This window comes from Dendrobium catenatum, unplaced genomic scaffold, assembly GCF_001605985.2.
Source record: "Dendrobium catenatum unplaced genomic scaffold, ASM160598v2 fragScaff_scaffold_124, whole genome shotgun sequence".
Taxonomy (NCBI): Eukaryota; Viridiplantae; Streptophyta; class Magnoliopsida; order Asparagales; family Orchidaceae; genus Dendrobium; species Dendrobium catenatum.
Genome location: NW_021318586.1, coordinates 392971 through 417732, shown reverse-complemented (window position 1 = coordinate 417732; position 24762 = coordinate 392971). Strand labels below are relative to the sequence as shown.

Below are 24762 nucleotides of genomic sequence, written 5' to 3'. Positions count from 1 at the left end.
TAGGTGGATGAGTGGCTTTACCCTTAGAGATAGGATACGAAATGAGCAAATACGTAAAAAAGTTGGAGTAACTCTAGTAGAAGATAAGATTAGAGAGAACCACCTTAGATGGTTTGGTCACATTAAACAGAGGCCTTTCGATGACCCGGTTAGGAAAGTTGAGATATTAGATTTGACTTATGTTAAGAAAGGTAGAGGTAGACCTAAAAAGACTTGGTTAGAAAATATTAGAAATGATCTTTCTTTATTAGATCTAAATGAGAATTTGAATTTTAACATGACACAATGACGAAAAAGGATTCATGTAGCCAATCCCACGTCGTGGGACAAAGGCTTGATGTTGTTGTTATAGTAGATATCAAAATTCTAAATATTGACCTTGAAAACCATTACAAGGTCAACACTATCGAATACGGAAAAAATAGCGAACACAAGACCCTAAATCGCTCTACCAAAAACGGGTCGACCAAAAGTCAAAATCATCCAAATAGCATCCATTCGTGAAATATATTGCGCACGCACTTTCGGTATAATAACAATAAAATTAAATAGACACCCATATCACTCGTCTCTGTAAGAGTGAGAATCGAGTAATACACTCGTACGCAAAATGATGATATGACTTTAATATGCACAAGTGACAATAGTTTTGAGAAATCAATATATAATATAAAAATAATTAAAAGATTAATTTATCAGTACTATTAAACTAAAATAAAAAAAATAAAACCTACATTATTCATTCGATACCCAAGCCGTCATTCAACGCCCCCTCCTCTCTCCATCTAACTTGCACCACCAATCCTAGTCGACTAGCCACTTTCTCCTCTCCCTCAAACACCTATATGCCCAAAGGCCACCCAAGATTTGCAACCCTCATGAACATCTCTGATTTAGCTGCCGTCGTCGCTACCATCATCACTGTCAGCTTGCTGTCATCGTCGCCATTTGAGAAACGTGTTCGGTTCGGGTTCGATATTTCGACCCATTTGTAAAATCGGGTCGAGTTCAGGTCTACCCGGAAACCCGAAAATGACCTGTGACCCGCTGTAAATAGTAAACGAAAACAGTGTCCGCTTTCCTACAATCTTGATTCAATGCGAACTCCTGTTGTCCCACAGTTGCGATTCAAAGCCGCCTGAAGTCAATGTCGTCGTTCTGTTGTCCCGCCGCCGGCCTCTCTTCCTCGACGCCTCTCCCTCTCTCGCCGCTTGAAGCCGTTAGTCCGAAGTCCAAACCCTAGCCTTAACCCGACACGACCACCTCTCCCTCCCATGACGCCTAAAGCCAATGCCGCCGCCTCTCCCTCTCCCTGTGCCCGACGCCTAAAGCCTCTCCCTGCTCCAAACATCACTGCCTCTCCCTGCTCCCAACGTCGTTGCCTCTCCCTGCTCCCGAAGACTCCACTTCCCCTCCCTGCTTTGGCCTGGCGGCAGATTTATAGGATTTGGCTAAACAACGCATCGATAGACTTACGGGTCGGCTCGGGTTGACCCGGACCAAAAGTGGATCAAGTTATGGTCTGAAAAACTAACCCATTCTCAAAAACGGGTCGGGTCGAATAGCGTCAGGTCAGTTCCGAGTTGAACCCGAACCCGACCCGTGACTCAATTTTGACAACCCTAATGGGGAAGATGCTAGGATGCTGCCGAAATTTACACTGACAAGGAATCCCAATAGGACAAAAAAAAATCTAGACATAAATTAAAAATTAAAATAATTTTAAGCTAGATTTGAAAATCACAAAAAAAAAGATATTAAAATTGCAAAAAAGAGAATAAAATTGAACGTACAGAGAACTTGCAATGAATTTGTAAAGCTCACATGCGGGTAAAAATATAACTCTCCTAAACATTTAAAAATTTTAAGAATGCAATCAATGAATTGGGTTTGAGATGAAAATAAACTAAAATACTTTCTTATTTATAATTGAAAAAATGATTCCTCATGGCGCACACCAAACTAAAATCTAATCATTTGAGATAACAAAAAGGATGGCGTGAAACACATATTAAATTCCAACTTGTGATACTCACAATTAAATCCGCAACACATGCACAATTAAACTGAATACGAGCAATAATAAATTTAAAATACTAAGTCCTAAGCATGCTCCAATGACATTACATTCATGTGGACAACTGCCATGACAGACCCTTACATATTTCAAACAATTATATTCACGTAAATGATTTCCAAGTAAGAAGAAATGATCAAAACTATTGCACATTACTGGTATGCAAATACTCTAAATGATGCTCACATTAATTATGCTAAAAGAAAATGTATGCATCCTTTGAATAAGCTCGCACACTTCTCGTGAATGTACAATGCACCTATGAATGACAAATTTCTGAATGAGATAAAAATAATGCATTGTAATGCACCACATGTCGCACGATCATATCATCAAAGTGCGCAGGATGTGCAAAATTATTAAAATAGATCTTGTCAATGCATCCCCTCAATGTACATTACAAATATAATAAGATGTGCAAATGCACTGTCCAAGCTCACAAAAGAACATTCAAGTGCATTGGTGGTCGTGCTAGCAGATTGAGCACATCAAAGGTTGAGTAATTATGTAGGCGTATCGCTTAAGATCATCGCACAAGTGTATTAAGAAGTAGTGGAGTCAATATTTGACACGACCCAAAAATCAGACCTGAAAATTCTAGGTTAGGGTCAACCCGTCAGACAAATGGGCTGGGTTCAAGTTCCACATTTCGACCCTTTTGAAAAATTGGGTCGGGTTCGGGTCAACTTGCTAACCTGATGTTGACCCAGGTATGACCTGATTCCCCTGGCCAAGGCACAGTTCCGCTTCCACACGAACCACAAGCCCACTTTCGTGTCGCACCTCCACCAATCTGCCTACACTGCACCGTCTCTCGTAGGATTTGTTTTTTCTCTTCTTCTGCTGCTTCCGCACTCCTTCGCAAGTCTGCTGCTTCCGCGCTATTGTTGTGTTCTTCGTGTTTTTCCAATTCCTTCGGCTTCGGGTCAAAACTTCTCCTTCAACGACGTTCTTTCATATGGGGTCGAAAGTCATGACAGCTCGCTCGTCGTTCTTTTGTTGGATGGGAAACAACGACGACGACAAGAGGGAGCTCGTCGTTCTCCCATTCGCGCCTTCTTTGGCCAAATCTCGCAAGTTGCGGGCGATTTCATGTCGGGTCGGGTCCGGTTTACATTTTTTAACCTGTTTGTAAAAACAAGTCAGGTTTGGGTCGTGTCAAATAATAGCAAATCAATATTGGGTTTAACCCAAACCCGACCCGTAACCCGATTTTGACACTTCAATTAAGAAGTACACATGCATTGGGAGAATGCAACTTAAAAACGTTCAATGCATTGAAAAATGTGTGTAACATATCAGACCATCGAAATCAATTCACTCACATATACTTCAACCAAATGCTTGAACTTCTAAATTTGAAGTTCGAGATATTGTGTGAGTCATAAATAAGTTGAAATAACATTCTTCTTGCAAAAATTCAAGTTCACTTGCATATGCGTTGACCATTATACTGAACCCCTGATTTTGAATTTCGAGAATGTTATGCGTTAAAAATAAAGTGAACCAAATCCCTCATGTAATGAAAAATATGTGGTCGCTCTATTATTTAAACTTTATATCCCTTTTGAAATCCAAAACTCCCTCACGTGCTGAACAAATGCGTTAAGTAAAAATTGTTGCAAGGGAAAAATAAGTCAATATGATTTATTCTCAAACAATTCCTTGCTAGTCAGGATGTGACACATGTCATATAAACGGTGATTTTAACACAATGATACCGCATATAAATGATTATAATCAGGATCCTCTAACCAAGTGGTTTTGTTGTAAAATAACACCATCAAATTATAGTCATGACCAAAGCCCATAAGTTCCCCAAAGACTAAAAACCCTTAAGTAATGACGTATAAGGCACACTTGATGATGACACAAAATGCTCTATTAGCTAAGGTCAACTTAAATTTATCTCCTTAAATAAAGATCTATCGAAGGTCTATGAGATTTCCTTGAACGAAGCAACACATGGTTACCAACAAAAATTCTTTAGTCAAGTTAAGTCAACTACATCTTTTGACTTAGGAGATTAGGGATATTAACAACCCGAGATGTTGAAACCATGAGATCTTGACTGAGTTTTTCATCATTCACATCATCGGCTTAATTAATAAGTGATAAATTTCAAATACAATCCAAAATTAATTTACTACTATTATATGCTAAGCACTTAATACCATCTAACGATTTGCTTTAATCGAATGTTCCCTCCCATTACAAAGAGGATAATTAATCATAGAGGTTTGCACCCTTTGAAACATGGAATTAAATCATAAAGTCCCTGTAAAATGAGAACAAAATTTTTGAACACTAGCTTCTCCTCAATCTAATCTAAATTTTAAAAAAAGTACCAAAAAAATCTAAATTTTCCCAACTAGAGGTCAGGAGGTGAATTTTTGGAGCCCAAAATAATATTTTTCAAAATTCTCCTAAAAGCGTTAAGATTTCATTTTCACACTCAAAATGAGGGAAAATGAAATTACCGTTTTCTAGATACCAAGAATCAAACGAGCATTGTGCAAATCCAAATTTTTATTAGTTAGATTTGAAACATCCAATATGAAATTATGAGGGGAAAAGCATTTGCATTCTCTTCAATTCTTATAAATCAAATAGCTGGAAGCAGTGGGCGCATGCAACATACCTTGGCATAACAATTTGGGCTTGATGAATGATTGGCAAACTTCAGTTTGTCGCCCTTGCGATAAGCATCCAATACAAACTACAAGCATGAAAGGTTCAAGCAGCATTATTCAGCAACCAAAGCAAAAAAAAACATATCTCAGATGATTGTTAATTAATCAAAACTAATTGCTCAAAACACTTTAAAGTGACAAAGCTTTTCTTCGTACGTATGGGGTAAAAAAACATTTTGTTTGTATTTTGTATGCATGTGTAAGATAGAGAGAGAGAGTCAGCCTACCTGATCATTTAAATCAAAGAGAAAAGATGAGTTTGCCCTATCGTATATCTTTCCACGTTTGTCTGCTTCCTTGTGGGAGATTAATTCGCCAGTGTATTCTCCAAGATAATCATTTTTGTTAACAGGGTTCTGGCATGACATAATTGCTATAACAATGACAGTAAAGTAATTGAATTAAAGTGACATGCAAATTACGTACCCTTATAAAAGCTCCCCATCCAGCAACATCAGATCTCGACAATAAAATCTGTATAGCATATAGTTACAAAAATGTATTTTTTAGTTTGAGCAGAAAAAACTGTTACATATTATATAAACAATCGGCCTCACTCTCTGTTGCTGCTTTAAGAGGAGCTTCATGTTTCCACACTGATAACCATCACCTCCAGATTGTGGCTCATCAAGCGAACCATCTCCACAGCTGCCAACAAAGTAATTGTTAGAACGTGTTTATATTTTTTTTTTTTGGTGGTGGTGGTGGTTGTTTTGGGTGGGGTGGGGGGTTCTCAAAATTCATTTTTTATAGTTAAAAATAAACTTTTAATATCGAGTATTAAACAAAGAGTAAAATGGTATTCTAGAAAAACATCGCTATATACCTTGGATGCATAAGATAACATTAGGCATTATATGGGTTAAATAAATATAACAGGAAGTAAAATTGAGTCAGTAAGTTATACTAGGTATTATGATATTTTCTTACGAGTTTTGTTATGCTATAAACACTTCCCTTATGGGAGTTCTAGGGTATGATTGCAATGAAATGAACAACCTCCTTTGTTGTGATATTATTCTTCCTCCCGTTTTTATAATTTTACGTTTTCTCATAAACTCGAGTTTCTAGCATGCACAAATTTGTTGTTTATCCCTCTAATACTCCAGGATCAAACCAATTGATGTTACAATTAAGATTTAATATTCCCGTGCCACCCCTGCATAAGATCCCCATCAACTTTGTTGTCTCATTGATTCTATTCATAGATTTCCTTATCCCCTACGACTGAAACAGCTCCAAGTGATAGATCTCCCAATCACACAACCATCCTACCTCTCCATAACCTCTGACCCTGTCACGACCCGGCCCGGATGTTCGATTTGACGATGCGGGAACTAAAAGTCGGACGGTAAAAAATTTTTCATTCAATTCATAAACAATACAATGCATAACTTTATCTATCTTACTGAAGAGCCTCTAATATACAAATTATAAATTACCTGTTGTCATTTGCATGCCGTCTTCTATAGACAAAATCTTCTCTATTTGTCATTTCTAAATTACTGAAGAATTACCAGAAATATTTTAAATTCATTATCTGAGTTTACTAAGTAAACTCAGTGGGTAACTATTAAAATAATTAACATGAAAATAAAATATACATTACATATAAACATTTAATATATTTTTTATTCATTTTCCTTCATTATCTTTATTTTATTTGTTTCAGTCAATTTATGCATATCATATTACAGTTCTTTTTAACCTTTATAGAGCTTTAATATTTATTCATTTTCCTCTTTCATTTGTACAGAAGCACCGTCTAATTGTACCGAATGTACAACCATTTTCATTTTCCTTTTTCTCATCCATAACATTTTCCTTTTTACGTGCACGGGTACGTTGCTTCCCCAGCCAGTACCATACAAGGGTGAACTCCTGTAAACTTTTGCATGCATATCATTTTCTTTTTTCATTTATTTTTCATCCATTCATATATAATTCATTCATATATATATACTTTTTATTTGCATGTACGAATTATATACATATGTATGATTGTTTTCTAAATTTCACTTTCTATTTCTTTAACATACTCATTTCTACATATCCTTTTCTTTTACATATTTGTATTTGTACATACCGTTGATTATTTCAGGTAATCATTTCCAACAGTAAAAGAAAACATAAGTCTAAACAATTACATATTTACTTCTTTCAAAATGAAAATAGAAAATAAAATAAAGAAAATTTAAACTTTTATAAATACCTACTTTAGTCTTCTTCCAATAATCATGTAGTTTGGAAGTCGTTAACTGTTCACAAGAATAGAACAAATTAATTAATATTAAATATTAATTTGAATAATTCAACAAATATTGAATTTCTTTCATACCTCGTAACAAGTTCTCTTTCTTATTAAATTCTTGAAGCACCCAACTCTTTTAACTAGGACTCTTCCCTTCTAAATTTTCTCAAATTTCTAAGAATTTAAAAAATATAAATTTTTATAATACTATTATGCTTTAACAAAAATATCTAAGAAAAATTATATGAAATACATTTTACTTACAATGAGGGGATCTTCCAAATCCCAAAAACTTTCTTCTTTCTCCCTCACAAATCTCCTCTCCTCGCTTCCAAATGTCTTCCTTATTATTAAATTAAATGTTTACACTAATTAGAGAAAATATTAGGAACAATTTATAAAAGATTTGGGAAAACAAACTTTTTCCCCATTTCCTTCCAATTTGTTCCTCTCTTCCACCGTCGTTTCTCCCAAACCCTTGCTTTTATAACAATAGGAACGAAAATGAGTTGTTTAATCTTACCCTCCAACCCAATCGTTTGCTAAAAATGATGTAAGAAAATCTCCCCAAGCCTTCATGCGAAATTGGTCGTCCGCCCGCTCCTCTGCTTTGTTCGCGAAATGGAGTTTTACCGACCCCTGTTGGGTCGCGACCTATTAATAGAGGCTGGCCAGTTCGGTTGAATCGGCCCAGCCTAAACCAGTTATTATAGACCCCAACATAGATTCTCATTGCGAGATCTATCATTCTAAATTTCTTCCTCTCATCACTAATTCTATCATCACTCTCTATGGCAGATCTACAAATCCGCCACTTGTGCATCCCGGCGCCAGTGACTTTTCGTATAGGACCTCTACAGTTACCGCACGGATCCCCATCTCTACCTTTAGTAGTGCATCATTTTTATCAACTCATCCTTCCAAATATCTTCATCAAGAAGCCCTCATCGACTAAAACCACCGGCTCGTCTCTTCTCAATCCCTGATTTGCTTCGTTTAGTCTGTGCATCTCAAACAACAATTGTTGACTTTTGGTTTCAAAAATAGAGCATGCACAACTTCTATAACAGATGAAACTCATATGTACGTCAAGGAATTTGATCTCTTACACATGGTTTAACAAAACATTATATGATCTTTGGGAGATTTAAAGCGACATCAACAGAAGATTGACTAGGTTGACAATAAAATATGAGCAACATTTGACTCATACATCCCAACTTGTCAACACTAAGAACAAACTCAAACACATTGTACAACTTCAAGCCACATCACATAGATTTTTAGGTCAACGATGAATTGCAAGTGCTTTGCAATGCATTCAAATCCTTAACAAATAGAAAGCACATTCTCAAGCTACTTGTATGGTTCAATTAGACATTGACGCATCCCCTCCTCCAACGATCCAACCAACAATCCAAACATCAACTCCTAATTAGCCAATAATAATTATCTCACTTAAAATTTATGAGCACGATAATCCTAGCATGCCCAAGACTCCAATCGCATTGCCACAACAGGACACAAGTGACTGAGTGCGCTAAGGGTTGCAACTTCCATCGCCACCAAAGGATTATCAGTTGAAAATGCGGCTTGCAGTGCTCACCTTCTACAAAGTTACCAACATTTTCGCATACCATCAACAACCTCAAGATTATGCGTGGATTTCTAATGTGAATTTAACTTCTTTTTCATATATGATTCAACTTTGAGTGTTAGGTTTATTCTGAAGGGGTCAAAAATATTAGGCACAATGAATTAATAAGTGTAAAAAGTAGTTAAATCGAGTCAGTAGGTTATAATGAGTTTTGTAGTATGTCCTTAGGAGTCGTGTTATGCTTTTTTTTCGTGTTATGCTATAAATACTCCCCTTCTGAAGTTTTAGGGTATGAATGCAATGAATTTAATCCCTTTGTTATGATATTTTTCTCCCCTCTCTCAATACCACATTTTATTGGAGTTTTTGACAAGTTTGAAATCATCATTTATCCCTAGAATCCTTCAAGGTCATAAGAAATAGCAAAATAACTAATTTACTACGCCTCAAGAGACCATACATAGGCATAGTCTATGATGCACGGACACGGACACGGCGACACGGGCACGACACGACACGGACACGGGACACGGTTTTTTTTTTAAATATAGGACACGGGTACGGCACTGACACGGCAATACATTTTTTTATATATTATATATATATTAATGTAATATCATATTAAAAATGACAAACAATAATAAATTAATGACATGATAACTTGTCTAGCTTATAATATAAAATATTTAGTACAAAATATCTAGTATAACCACAAAAATATAAGCAAATAATCACTTACTATAACATCAAGCATTCAAGCTTCAACTACTAGGATTAGCTTTAGAGGTTTGTTTTTGGCCTTCAATATCATCATCTTTGAATATCACTACTTTCAACTCTGGTTTAACAAGAGAAAGATTTGTAATTGTGCAAAAAGAGAGGAGATGAAAATACCTGCACTGCCAAAGAGAAATGAAAATGAGAATATTCGATGAATGTGTATTAAATGCAGATGATGATTTGGTGTTGTGGATATGAAATAAGAAATTTAGTTTAAATCTCGCCAAATATAAGAAAATCTATTTTAAAAAATTATAAAATATTTAAGATACGCGTGTTGGACACACGTGTCCAATTTGTTTTTAATATTTTTTTAATCGGACACGTTTTCGGCGTGTCGGACACTGCACGCCTCTTTGAGGAGAAGTGTCGGTGCATCATAGGGCATAGTATACTAGCATCAACTAATACATCAATCTCAATTTGAGGCCGAAGAAAAGATTTATAGCTTTTTTAACTACTTTTATAATGAGAAAAACAATCAACAAATAACTACTTTTATAATGAGAAAAACAATCAACAAATAACAACATCAGTTTAGATGAAAAACTATACATTTTTTTCCTAATTTTCCAAAATTAGCTTTAGAAATATTATTTTTTAAAGAGTAAAATAGAAATTGTGGTTACAAATTGCTTTTAGAATATTAACAATAAAAATAGAATAACATAAGCCACCTAAATGAAATACTTTAACTCAACAAAACAATGAAGCTAATTCACTCTGTAATGCAGAAAGGAGAATTCACTCCAAATAGGAGGAAGTATATCCTACCACAAGGAACTCATACTCTTTTTTGGGTAAACTCTACGCAAACATAAGATCAGCACGCAAACATAAGATCAAGATGCTTTGGAACATATTCTAGGAAGACTAATTAATAACCAAAAAAATCATAAATTTCATAGTATTGTTCCATTTCGTTGAACGTGACAAGGAAAATATAGACAAAACTGATAAAAACGTTACATTTATCCGCAATCTGGCCAAAAAGTATTCCAAATCTTCAATTCGCTTCATAAAAAAGCTTTGTTAAATTTCCGTAAAGTTGATGAAAAGACTACTTGTGCAGTCGATTCATTCAATGAATACAATAATAAATAATGCTTCAAGTCAATTGCCAAGATTAGGGAAGAGATGTGTGAAGAGAGAGAGGGAGGGGGAGAGAGAGAGATAGTTCAATCCTAAGAGGAGAAGCTCATTCTCTTCTGATGAAATTCTTTTGTTTGAGTTCGCAATTTCTACACTTCCAAATACAAGGTTTCAATACCTAAGGATGAATCTTTAGCAGGCAAATTACTCACAAAATTTCACAAATGTTTCTGATTGCTCAAGTGCTCAACGGGCAACAAAAATAATGCTTCCATTAAACTCCACTCCACGTGAAAATTAATACCCATTTATTTTGCTGAATATCCTTTAACTCCATCCAAATCATTTATCATAAAAATTTAATGTAATTGAGACGTTTTTTCAAAATTAAATAAAACACATGGCTTTAATTTTGACGGGTGAGTTATTAAGCTGGAAAGTGTTAAAGAGATAATAGTAGTACTAGTGTAATCAACATCATAAAAATAAAAAACGGTATGGCCCGGTATACTTTCATTAAGGTCATACAAATTGTTAATCTTCCTATTTTTTTGCGGAAGGAATATGTGGAGAGAATCCATTAGCATCTCTAATAGGTGTTAAACTTTATTATCTTTTCACAAGCTCATTAATTCAGTAGTTATAAACATTAAAAAAAACAATGGAAAAAGAAAGTAAGCTATAAAGGAAAGAACAAGTTAAAAAATTAAACACAGAGCTCAGTAAACAAAAAAAAAATTCAAAATGAACTTGAACATAATATTTCATAAAACTTTGGCCGCAAGATAGCACTAGCTTATCCTTAAGCTTATGCGCATGAAAGACTACAAGACGAGAGACGTGAAGTTTGTTTGATTGGAGATGTAAACATCGATATCCCTTATGTATAGTGGAGTAACCAAGGAAAGGCCCTCTTTGGAGCGAGGGGATAGTTTATTTTGTGCTAGTAGTTTGAGCCATGGGAGCAGAGGAAACCAAAAGTCTTTAGATGGGAGCAAGAGAGTAGACGACCATGGAGGAGTTGGAATGGTATTTGAAGGCAACAGGCTTTGGTGAGAAGACGATTAATTAGATAGTTCGATGTGAGGAGATCTTCGGCCCAGAAGTGATTAGGAAGATTTGCAGCATGAAGAACGGTGTGAGTGGTGTCAAGTAAGTGAAGAAGCTTGCACTCTGCAAGCCCATTTTGTTTTGGCGTATAGGGAAAGCTGAATTGTTGCGCGATGCCATGTTTGAGTAGAAATGAGGTGAAGGTGTTGCTCGTGAACTCGCCACCACCATCAGAACGTAGGCTTTGAATGTTGAAGTTAAAATTTTTACTCACAAGCGTATGAAATTGCTGAAATTTGGAGAAAGTTTTGGCTTTGGTATGCATTAAAAACAGCCAAGTAAAGCGAGTATAGTCATCTATAAATATCACATAATAGCGAAAACCATTTAAAGATGAGACTGGGGCCGGACCCCAAACATCTAAATGTATTAGCATAAAAGGTTTGTTTACATGATATTTGGTAGTATAAAAAGATAACTTGTGGCTTTTCGCCACATTACAAGAGGTGCAAACAAAAGAGGGGGAGGGAGTACATATAAAGGGTGGTATTGTATTAGCTAAAGCTTGTAGAGATCTAATGTTGGGATGGCCTAGACGAGCATGCTAGCGGTTGGAGGAGGCAGTCGTGGTGTGTAGAGCTGTTGGAGAGGTGACAAATGTAGTGAATACATAATAGAGGCCATCGCGACTAAGTCCACGAAGTAGTTAATTTGTGTATGGATAGAAGATTGTGCGAAAGAGAAGGAACATGAAGTAGGTTGTGTAAACGAAGTTTACGATTGGAGTCCGGAAGCAAAAGAAGGCCTTGGCCGGTGTTTTGGATTGGTAAGGAGTTGTCATTCGCAATGGAGATTGAATCTGTACCGGTGTATGGTGTGGGATACTGAAGGTTGTTGGTGTCCGGAGTGGGATGAGTTGAAGCCCTTAGTCAAGAACCCATTAATTTACTGGAGTGGATTGGGGGTTGGCCAGAAGCGCCCGATTGCTGGAAGAGGAGGTGGGGGAAAGGTTGCAGCAATTCCAACAATTCAAAGCGATATGTCTGGACTTGATACAGATTTGGCAAATGGGGCAATTGCCGGCAGGAGAAGACGGACGACTGTTGGATGGAGTGTTTTTGGTTGTCCTGAGGAAGGTCCACGGCCACGGTACCCTCTCGATTGGAATTGACCACGAGGTGGGGTGGGTCGAACCGTGTAGAGGGCGATATGTTTGGACGGCTAACTGGTATCCCGCTGAAGTTCCGACTGAAGATTAATCTCTTCACTGCAAAGAAGAGAGTAAAGCACATCCAAACTGATAAGTTGTTGAGATGTGTGAATGGTTATTTTGAAGGGATTGTAGGATGATGGTAAGCCACTAAGGATGTATAGAATAATGTCCTCAGAGTCTATGCGAGAGCCGGCGGCAGCTATGTTGTCCACGAGAGCTTTAATCTTACATAGATATTGTGTCATTGTGTTGTCTCGCATCTGAATGTGATGGAGCTCATTTTTTAGCTGAATGACCCGAGATCGGTTAGTCGGTTGTAGGAGACACTCAAGAGTGAGCCATATCTCATTGGTCATGTAGAGATTGAGAATATACAGAAGAATTGATAGAGAAATGGTGGATAGACGAGCAGAAACAAGATTTTGGTCTATAAGATGCCAGAGCAGTAATCGGCAGGATTGGTTTCTGCCATTGTAGGAGACGGTTTGGTTACATGACTAGTAAAATATCCAACAAAGCCGTTTGCGGAGAAAAGTTTAAGGATCTGAAGCCGCCAAATGGGATAGTTGTCGTTTGGAAGTTGGTTGTGGACAATGAGTTTGAGGTTGGTCATAAGAATCTTGAGTGGAGAGGGAATGGTGAAATCGGCCATGGCAGCTGACAAAGAGGATGTAGGTTGAATCGGAGAAGTTGAGTCCTGATCCGCCATTGAAGTAAAAGAGGGAGGAAGGGTTAATGCCTCGACTCTAATACCATGAAGGAAGTCCTGACGGTTAGTTAGAAGAAAAGCTAAACAGAGAAGATAGTAGAGAAGAGGATTTCTAGTTCATTCCATTTCAATAGAATAATCCATAGCTTTACAGTAGTAGTTTGTGTATATAAGGAAAAGGGAATGATCTAGAATGAGCAAAGCTAAGAAGCCATTAATGCCTGGCGGTATGTCAGAAGTAGTGGAGACACGCTTGTGCTAATGTAGTGGGAACCAGATAGGTGTTGTGGCCTTGCGGTACAACTTGAGTGGTCTAACAGCTTGGAGTTAGAAAACGTGTTTTGAAAAATAATACTTTTACTAGATTCCATCATTTGGTTGGATGTAGTTAAAACTTAGCATAATTTTCAACTTTACAAACCCATTCAAAATCTCTAAGAAATGAGGTTTTCTATTTCAAAGAAAAAATGAATGACAATTAAATCATCACTTTCAAAAATTGTTATTCATTTGCAAGCTACAAAATGAGCCCCTAATAAATGAGCAGATCTGCATCATGAAGATGGAAATCAGAAGTCGCAACTTTACCTGACCCAACAGTTTCTGCAGACATCAGGATCACATTCACGACCAGCAGCAAAGCAAGGGCACTGGCGGCTTCTGCATTGGCTCTTCGCACAGTGGCATCCTCTAAAACGATTTTTGCAGCTCTTGGAACACCTGAGAAATTAGACCAATATCGAATGAACTCTAAACATTATCCCCAAGAAAACAAGCTTGATTCACCTATTAACATTTAACTCACACAAAGCACAAGAAAATATGGGAAATTTTCTTTCCTATGGCTATTAGAGTGATAATATGGAACAAAAATCTAAAGAAGAGAAAAGAAAAGTCAAAGTAACTTGCAGAAAAAACTAGCATTGCATGATAAAGAAGACAAATTATGCTTTAGCAGGTACCCGCAGTACTTTTCACAGCAGGTTCCATTTTCCATACAAGAGCATTGCTTCCCACACATTTGCTGGCAACCGCAGGGTGTATATTGTTTACATGGTTGTTGCTTCCCATCACCAATTCTTTTCCGAATTGATGGATGGCCAGTAGATTTCCATGTATATTTCAGCTTCCTAGCTCTGCCCCTCTTACGCCAGATCTTGGTCCTTGCTGGCATATCATGCTCCTATGATAAACAAAAAGACAAAGCTCATAAGATAACCAAGAGCAATCAACACATACAAAACTAAAGCTCAACTTAGTTATTTCGTGATTACAAAACGCAAAATATATTAAAGTTTTGATAAATTAAGGCTTCGTTTGGGACAACTTTATTATTGCTTCTTGAAGCAGGTTTTTAGTACATAAATTTTAATTTTTTTACTAGAAAGTCGCTTCAAGAAGCAGTAAAAAAGTCGTCCCAAATGAAGCCTGAATCAGATACTAAACGTTGAAAATAGAGTTTATTTTCCACGCCCTTGGTAAAAGCTAGGTCGTCTCCCATTACAAATAAAGTAGAATTGTCTAAAGCCCAGCAAATTAAATACCGTAATATTGGATCTATTGACCTTGTAACAATTTCTGAAGTAACCTAAAACGTAGCATGCTGTAAAGCCAATACGACTTGCATCAAAATAAAAACTTTGAAAAGTAATTTTACCCGAAGCATTTTACCTTGCTTTGATTTTGCACTTAAGGCTTCATTTGAGACGGCTTTTTTATTGCTTCTTAAAACAGTTTTTTAGTAAAAAATTAAATGTTTTGTACTAAAAAATTGCTTTAAGAAGTACTAAGAAAGCCGTCCCAAATGAAGCCTAAGTGAATGGCCTGTCAAGAAAATGAATGAACCAGAGAATTTCGAATGTGTTTGAATACCTTGCACATTGAAGACCAAAGCTTCACATACGTGGTCTAAAATTAGTTATTTGACAAACATAAACATTTAACTAATTTAACATGGTCTCAAAATTAGTTATTTTTCAGTAACATAGAGCTGCGCATCCAAGAATTCTTCCATTCAAGCAAGATCTTAAGTTATGCATGCATGGGACAAATAAAGGGTTTTGTAGTTTTCAGGGATTTCGGATTATGGACCTTAAAATCGTGAAATAATAGCATGAATAAAATATGAAATAATAGCATGAATAAAATATGAAAAAAAAAATATCACTATTAACAACGAAAAGAATAATAACGCACTGTCATAGCACGATCACATCTTCCACTATCTTCCAAGCACGAACTAGTTAATAAAGGTCTGATCTGTAATGACGCCCCATCATTAAACATGTATTTTGATACCTCAATGCATGTCTTCAGTCCAGAAAGGAGGTTTCTTGCGATGAGGCAACTGCAGAGTCAAAAATCACATAAAATAATAATAAAAAACGATAATGAGTTAATATTTTAATGTCTTACGTATGCAAGCGAATTACGGCAACAATGTGATCAATGAACAATATCAAAATCATATTTTGATTATCCTTCATGGAATTAGAAAAAGCACTTCACTCAGTTTTCATTCCCGGATATTTCTAGCATGCACGCCTTACGCAAAACCAGGCTTACATTGAAATGACTGGAAGATGTGCATGAGATTTAGGCTTCGTTTGGTTATTTCGTATTTTTATAAAAGGCAGTTTTAAGAAACGTTGGTTTAGAAAAAGAGTTTTCTAACGGAGAAAGTACATATAAAAAGGTTTCTCAAAACAACAGTAAAATAAAAAAATGGTGTTATTGAAAACGTGGTTTGAGGAACCAAACAGTAAAGAAGATATAACTTTACCGTTTTAAAAAGGAATAAGCACAAAAAACGCCCAATTAAACTAGGCCTTATACCATAGAAATGCACAAAGAACTTTAAAACAAGGTTTTAAAAACCAGACCGGCCCAGCCAGTCTGATTCAGCCTGAAGATCAATTTTGTACCAAACCGAGATGAACCTGCCAAAACAACCAGTTCAAACGACAAACTGGTGAAAATGTCCCAATTCCCTTAAATTAGCCGGTTCAATTTCTAAAATATTTAAATAATTAAATAAATTAAATTAATATATTAAGAATAAAATATTAAATAATATTTTTAATTCAACAAATTAATTTAAATTTAAAATGCTTAATTTTTAAATGAAAAATTCTCAAGTAAGCATTTCACATTACTCTATCACTCCATATGAGTTATTGCCCCATCCAAACTCAAAAGATTTGAATTAAATTTAAAGATTGAATGTATTTAAATTTAAAATTATATAATATATTATTGTTTGAATTTAATTTATTTTTATTAAAAATTTATATTATTACATGATTATTCTGTAATTTAAATTTTATTTAATAAATTTGTATATTTATTACATCATCTGATTTGATTCCAGTCAAATCATCGAATCCTAAACCTCTCATTCTCTGAATGGACAGTTCTAGGAGGCTAATCCTTTTCTTCTTTATTTGTTGCTTTATCTTTTTATATGGTTGTCCTGTTTTCCTTATAGTTGGGTTGCTTAATTCTTCTCTCTGATTGGGTGGGGTTTGGTACTTTAGCTCCAGGCATTTTCATTTTATGCTATTAATCTGTTGCTTTATCCTTGTATATGATTGTCCTGTTTTCCATACAATTGGGTTACTTATTCCTCCTTTATGGTTGGGAGGGGTTTGGTGCTTATGATTGGAATCTTTTCCATGTTTTGGTTTTTCCCGGATTCTGCTTTCTTGCCGGAAACTTCACCACCTGGCGGCTTCATTTTTTTTTTTTTTGGCAGCTTCATTTTATGCTATTACTGTTTAGGGATATATTTTATTGCAGTATTGATATTACTCTTGGTATGATTCGGATGATGTATGACTACTCTATTTGGTTATGCCTTCATGTGATTTTCCTACATTTCCCTATTTGTTTCAGTACTTATTTGGCCATTGTGTTATGTGATTACAAGGTGTGTAATGGGGTTTTTCAGATTGTCAAAAACAATGGAATGTTAATAATTTCTGATTGGAAGTACTTCACCTTTAGTTCCTTTAATTCAACTTGGTTGCAATTTCTATCTAGTTACAATCCTTATTGTTTTTTCCATGTGTTATTGTGCTTGTTTCTTTTGCAGTCACTTTCTCTTGCAAGTACATTGGACTGAGGTTTCTTTGGATAAGATAACTATTTTTTGCAATAAGATTGTGTTGAATTCCTTTTTTTTATCTTACTTTTTTGGGTGTTGCCTACTTGGAGCCCTAGATTATTAGTAGGTAATTTTATAATTCTTAGTATAGGGGACCATCGGCTCTTAGGTTTTATTTTTTTTAGCTTTTTCGAGCATTAGCGAGCTGAAGGTTCCCTTTAAAGACCTTGTACCCTTCTTTTATATTAACACGTAAGCCCCTCTATAGGTTTCCCAAAAAAAAAAATTGTCCGGTCAAGTTTTTGCAGCCTTGCTTTAAAGTATTTGCACTGAGAAACCTAAAAATTAACAAAAAAATTTCTATGAGAAATTCTAGAACACTTACTGTAAGAATAATCATATGCATGACACAAAATGTTCACCACACAGAGTGATGCCCATTTCAAAGGTACCAAAACAACGGTTAAAAAAAGCATTATTATAAGAGATTTGTTTTAAAATTAAATATAGATTTGTTAAACTAATTATTTAACTTTAGTTGCAGAAAAAATAATAGTCATAGATAAATTCGAATCACCTGTTCTTCCCAAATATTTCTATGCCCTTTAGGTAGAGATCTTTCTCAATTACACTCCAACCACAGGTCTGCCCTCTACTGAAACTGGATAAGCTCTTTAAAAGGAAAACTTCAGTCGTCTTATTTACTTCTGTGTCCTCAATGTTGGTACCATAGTCATTACCATGATCACCTTTAGTTAGAGAAGGATATTCATTAGATTCATGTTGAAACTGATCACAAATTGCTGCCCCACCTTGGCATTTGGTATAATGAAGTGAAGATACGTTTCCATATAAAATATCCATCTCCCTACTTGGCGTAGAAAGATCTGACGCTGATATCTTTTTCTGCTTTTTATCAGCAGGACCAAGATGTTTCCCTAAAAAAGTTTGAGATTTCCCCAATGACATATTCTCCTGTTTCAGGTTCTTGCGCTTACTTATATTAACTAAAGTTTTCAAGGGAAAATCAGGGACATTTTCTTCAATTGCACATGAGGAAACAGCATGGTGCGTTATATTACCAACAGTTTCTGATGAAACAATGGTCAATCTATTGACATCAGAGCATAGCCCATTAGAAGGTGTTAGATTTGTGATATCATCATCAGGATTTGAATCTTCAGATTCAGAGGGAGAAGCGGATTCCATTTTCTTGTTTTGCTTTGTGTCATCTTCAGCGAGACAGTGAACTTCCTCATTTTCTCTTCTCTGCAAATTGTCAGAAACTGAATTAGCAACGGAATATAGTATGAGATCATATACAATTCATATAAGAATACGAACCAAGTAATGGAAAAGTCCATATAGCCATACAAGCCTATGCTATCCGTTTGCTACGTAGTATATGAAATTCAATAAATTTATCATCATCATTATCATTAGCCTCATCCAATGATGTCGGGTTGGCTTCAGGAATCCTTATTCTATATTCATTTCATTTTGAAAGTGTTGCATAAACTTATTTGTGCAAATCATTCTGCATAACTTTTATATCCATGTTAACATTTGTCAACCCAATTTTTTTTTCAAATCCTTCAACATTTATTTTATAGGAAAAAGGACTAAAATTATCCATTGACTTTTTATAAAAGATTAAAATGAGCTCCAATTCTATCAAAAAACTATTTTGCTAGCACTATTTGACTCCTTTTTATAGAGTCAAGGGATCAAAATAATCATTTAATAAAACTAGGAAACATTTTGACCTTTCATAAAGAGTTAAGAGATCATTTTGATTATTTTCTTTTATTTTATATATCAATTTTGATTGGTGTATTTTTTTAACCTTCGTTATAAATGCCAAACCACCTGATGTGATACGTATGCATTGAAACAAGAACTGCTTGGGGATTTTAATATAAGATTATTAAAACTTTGCTAGTTATAAAATTAATGCTTACCCAAGTTAGGCTTTCAGAACTATCAAGTCGAAATTATGTAAGGCATGCAATTACAACTAGATTAACGGGATGCTATCAATTTAACAACATAAAAATAAAGAGAGTAATGCTATCGCAAAAACAATAATCCGCGGCTAACAAATAGAACTTTTCACCTTGGGTCCCTCACTCGCGCTCTTGACGGTGGGATTTGAACGGAGGAAGATTGAGAGCAAACTAGGCAATGCCACTAAGAGACAAATGGTGCCCAAAGTCTAGTTCGTTGGGGAAGTAGCCGGCGACGGGGAATCCACGGGATGACGTGGTGGCTCCTTGGACGTTTGGATAGCAACGCATTCGTTCTCGAACCCTTGGACAGCAAGTAAAAAAATCTGGGCCAGCAATTCCAGAAAGTTTTGGATGGAAACGGTGGCTTCTGAGGACGTTGGACAGCAATAGTGCGGCTCTGGTTTTGCAGGACTGCAGTTTCCTAGCGTTAGGAGGGCTGGAACCGCAAAGGTCTTGGTTGGAAATTTCTGGATAGCAAGAACCTTGACTGGAATTTTCTGGATAGCAAAATCTGGACAGGAATTTCCTGGACAGCAGGAAAATTCTTCCAATGGAGGCTCTGGACAGTAGCGTTGGGTTTTAGACAACTGGCCAGCAACCTTATAACTTAGAAAATTTGAGCAGCAACCATAGGAAGGCTTTGGACAGCAACAGGAGGATTCTTAGCAGGGAAACTGTTGATTTCTCTTTGCAGGAATTTCAGGACAGCAGGGTTGAACGTCCAGAAATTTAAGGCAGCAGGTTTGGAAATCTTTTGGACGGCGTGACAGCAGTAAGAAGCTTGCTGGAATTGTTGAATAGCAGCTAGCATTTGAAGGCCAAAGACAGCAGGAACGGATTTTTCTTGGGCAGTATTTTTAGATTTCCCTAATCAATTGGGTAGGGGAAGTTCAAATTTGAATTTTGAATGTAATGGATGGTGGGAGGGAAAAGTGATTAGAGAAAAAATTAATTGGATCCAAAATGAATGCCAATTAATGTTGATTGGAGAGGAATAAAGAGCCGGCCATTAGGGGAGCAAATCAGGGGATTGGTATTAATTAAATGTGGGCCCAAGCTCTTAATTGATGTAAGAGAATAAATCTGATTTTAAACTCAGTTTATGCATAGTAATTGGTTACCTAATTGGGTTAGGAAATTAGGGAAAGATTTGACATCAAATCTAAATGGAATTTGAATTCAAATTCCCATTGATTTTGGATCAACCCAAATTAGGAAACTAATTGAATAGCAACAATATTCGATTGAGGGCTGAATGGGGAGTAATTAATGCTTCCTCAATGAATTAGCTAATTAAGGAATAAGAATATCAAATCTCATCTAATTTAAATTTAAATTAGAATTAGATTCAAAAAACTTTCCATAATTAGAAAAATCCAATAAGGTAAGTATAGAATGGGGTTTTGAATTTTGAAATTCAAAATTCATGGAGGCTTAGAAGAGGCCAGCGGCTAAAAGGTCCAAGGGACCGGCGGCTATGGGGTTTGGTGGCCGGCGGGTGGCTAGGGCTCGAGGAGGGCAGTTGGGGGGGAATGTGGGGTTTTCGGTTTTGGGGAAGTGAGCAAGAGGTGGTCGGGGTATGAGGATGAATGGGTGGAGAGGGAATTCGATGCAAGAAGAAAAATAAAAGGACAAGAAACATAAGAGAACCGCGAACCTTGGAATCCACCAAGATTGACGGGTATTGCTTTTGCCCCACTTGGGCCTCTCCTCCACGAACTCACTAAGAGATCATCCAAAGAGAGAACTTAGAACTCACAAAGAGATCCATAAGCACAAACTGAAAATTTCATATTAATCATCATCTAGTACAATGCATGAGGCCTCCTATAAATAGGCCAAAATAAAACAAAAACTAAAAGACATAAATGCCCTCGGGGCTACAATATCAAATGACCACCCATAAGGGTAAAACAGTAAAAACTGAAAAAATAAAATAAACTACTACATAAAATGACTCAAAATAAAAACTCCTGATCGTGGCCGTCGATCTCCGGCATCTTCGATGGTACACGTGTCGAAATCGCTGACGATGTCCTCATCACCACCACTATTTTCCAATACCATATTTCAGATGCTACTTTATTTCCCTCTAATATAATCTCCTTTCACCATTCTAGTTTTTTCATACATCTATCTTGACATTCTTATTTTTGTCCGACTCAACCAGACAATACTTTACCGCCTAATACTTAGATTTCTATACGATAAATAACAAATTTGTAATCTTATAAAATTTACTTTTTTGTCTCAATGGCATCCTCTTAGGAATATTTTGTTTAGATTTAAGTGCTTAGAAGTGGTTAGAATTGAGATCTATAAGTGAGTTACCATGATGTTTGTTTGTTCAACAAGAACTCATTTTTATTGTGAACCAAGTTTGGATTTTGTTTTGTAGACTGCAATGAGTTTCAAATTTACCAATCATACCATTAATTTTATATCATTTTAATAAAATTAGGAAAAAAAATATCATAAGCCATTCCTTCGTTTTATAAAAATATTAGTAGTAATTAATACAAAAACTACAAAATGGAGGTAACATCCAAGCCCTAAAATAATTGAAACTCGCTTCTCTCCATTATGAAGGTGAGTGTCAAAAATAAGAACTCACTTTCTTTCATTTTCTATCAAATAAACAATGGAATTCATATCTGCAACTTAATTCAATTACTTCCAAACATCTATAGTGAAAAAAGCAGGCACATCATTTTAACCATTATAACTCAAACTTCTGTATAGTTGATCAAAGATGCTTAAAAAAATTTAACACAGCCATTATTTTATCTTCTAATAATATTTTATGATATTTATTAATAAAAATGCACTAAAATTATATCTCTATTTGAATTGCCTTGATGTTTATTTTTTCTGAACATCCACATAACCAATAATAAAGATACAAATATAATGATGATCATTAAGATAATCTTATTGCGATTGAGAACTCTTCTTCACAACTACTTCTCATATTTTATCAATATTCCATCATAGGAATGAGCAAATCTCGAATGCGGGCATCAAGGGCAAGAACCCCATGCACTAAAGCTTACTCTATAAAGTTATGTAATTATGTGACAAACATCTTTCACTCCTTTATTAAAGGGTTCAACATATAAAAAGAACAGCAGCACCCATCTTTTGCAGTTGTGGCGAAGCAATTAGGAAAAAGAAGTGCCATGCCAAATCAGCCAAGCGTCCAATCGAATCAGCAAACATCTGTGCTACGTCAGCCCAACACCGTAGCAAAACCACATTAAGCAGTGTCGAGGCACTAGTTCATATTGTCACGTTGGGCGCCATTCTATCGAGCATCACGATGCTTGAGTCTTTTTATATTAAGTATAAGTAGTTTTTTATATTTTCTTATGAAAGAAGAGAGACAAAAGGAACCAGAGGATACAGAGATAAGGGAGTTGTTGTTCATACTTTTAGAGAGCAAAACCACACTTATGAGTGGAAAAGAGTGTGGAAAGCAAAGGTGTAAGGGGAGAAACACTTCAAGAAGAAATCATCTGTAGGATCTATATGAGATTCTTCATTTCAGGTGCTATTTTCTTTATCTTTTCTATTTGTGTTTTTTTTTTAGCATGTAATAGAAAGTGTTTTGATCAATTTTTTTTATATGGCCAACTAAACTCATAGTTTTGTAATGATTTGAAAATCTGTGAATATCCTAAAGTAGACACTCATATATAAATCTGAATTGTTGTTTTCAATATCTCTCATACTTAATTTAATTTGTGCACTGGTCATGTATAAATTTAAAATATAGTGGGATACATTGCCCCGGCGGAGGAATATTGAAATAATTAGGAGTATTGAAAAGAAATGTTTTCATGCTGTTGACCTGCCTAATATAAACAAAAAGAGGAAAAGAGATCGTGCGTAGCTGTCCGAAGCCGTCCATCGCACATCGCTGTCACGTCGACGTCCCTTCTCCCACGATCTCGCACGACCCTCTTCCCCCGTTGCCCGCACGACGCATTTGCGTCGTTAAGTAGTCGAATAGAAGAGGTCGAAGGCTTTTGTTTCTGGCTTCCTCTCCCGATCCCATTTCTTTCTCTCGCTCTCTCTTCTTCCGGTGATCGGAAGTTAAGACAGTTTGATTGGAAGCGACAACTCGAGCTCGCTGGTTCGGGAGGTAACTTATTCCCGTTCGTGTCACTCCTCCAGCTCCTTCGTGGACGTTCGACTACGCTCCATAGGCGACTTCCTCTTCCAGACGGAACGGAAGTTACGACATTTTGATCGAAAGTGGAACGGGAACTCGCCAGCTTTGAAATAACTTTCTTCCTTTCCCGTGGCTTCTTCGCTTCCTTCGTGGGCTCGACTTCGCTCCTCTCGACTTTCCCTCCTAGCAAGATCAGAAGTTACACATTTTGATCGGAAAGCCAACGGGAGCTCGTTGGTCGTGAAGTAACCTTCTCCCGTTCACGCCCTTCTCCGACTCCTTGTGGCCGATTGACTTTGCTCCTTCGATTTGATCCAAAGCGCCAACGGGAGCTCACCGACCGTGAAGGTGACTTTCTCCCTTTCCTGCACATTCTCGGCCAAATCCTTTTATCTTAATTAAAATTAATTTTAATTAATTAGTTTCTTAATTATAATCATTTTAATTAAAAAAATGTTATTATAATTAATTATAATTAATTTTAATTATAATTAATTATAATAAGATTAATTTTAATTATAATTAATCATTATTAATTAACTATAATTAATTTAATTTAATTTATATTAATTAGTTATGATTAATAAAAAAATCATAATTAATTATGTTAATTAAATATAAATAATTATAATTAATTATTCTAATTAATTGTAATTAACAAATAGAGATGATTATAATTAATTAATTATAATTAATTAACATTAATTATAATTAATAAAAAAAGAAGAAAATAAAACATTTTGCCCGCCTCGATCCGCGAACCACTTCCACCGCCGGGTTCCAAGGTATAAATTTCTAACTCTAATCCCGTTCTCGACGTTTGCAGCGGACCGGGGAACCACCTATACGCGCTCTTGTAGCACGGTAGGAGGGAGCCCGGTGCGAAGCATACGACGAGGCGGGTAAGCCCTATACACGCTCTTGTAGCGTGGTGGGGACGGTCCTCGACCTCGACACCGACACCGCCGACGACTGCTACGAAAGGTACGATGTTCCAAAATCTCATTCTCGA

The 24762-nt window shown here is 36.0% G+C and overlaps 1 protein-coding gene across 2 annotated transcripts in view; it reads right to left on the bottom strand.

Moving 5' to 3' along the window:
* LOC110098601 (histone-lysine N-methyltransferase EZ3) overlaps nucleotides 1–24762 on the bottom strand; it is a 51187-nt gene that overhangs the window by 1449 nt on the left and 24976 nt on the right. Inside the window, exons 9-16 of one of the 2 annotated variants that reach the window (XM_020825474.2) lie at nucleotides 18145–18836; nucleotides 15659–15809; nucleotides 14425–14645; nucleotides 14051–14182; nucleotides 5328–5418; nucleotides 5197–5244; nucleotides 4998–5126; nucleotides 4719–4796 (exon numbers count right to left, since the gene is read on the bottom strand). In XM_020825474.2, the coding sequence (XP_020681133.1) occupies nucleotides 4719–4796; nucleotides 4998–5126; nucleotides 5197–5244; nucleotides 5328–5418; nucleotides 14051–14182; nucleotides 14425–14645; nucleotides 15659–15809; nucleotides 18145–18836 (1542 nt within the window). Of the gene's footprint in view, nucleotides 1–4718; nucleotides 4797–4997; nucleotides 5127–5196; nucleotides 5245–5327; nucleotides 5419–9308; nucleotides 9457–14050; nucleotides 14183–14424; nucleotides 14646–15658; nucleotides 15810–18144; nucleotides 18837–24762 lie in introns of those variants that run through there. The other variant, XM_028698430.1, reaches the window with a different exon arrangement.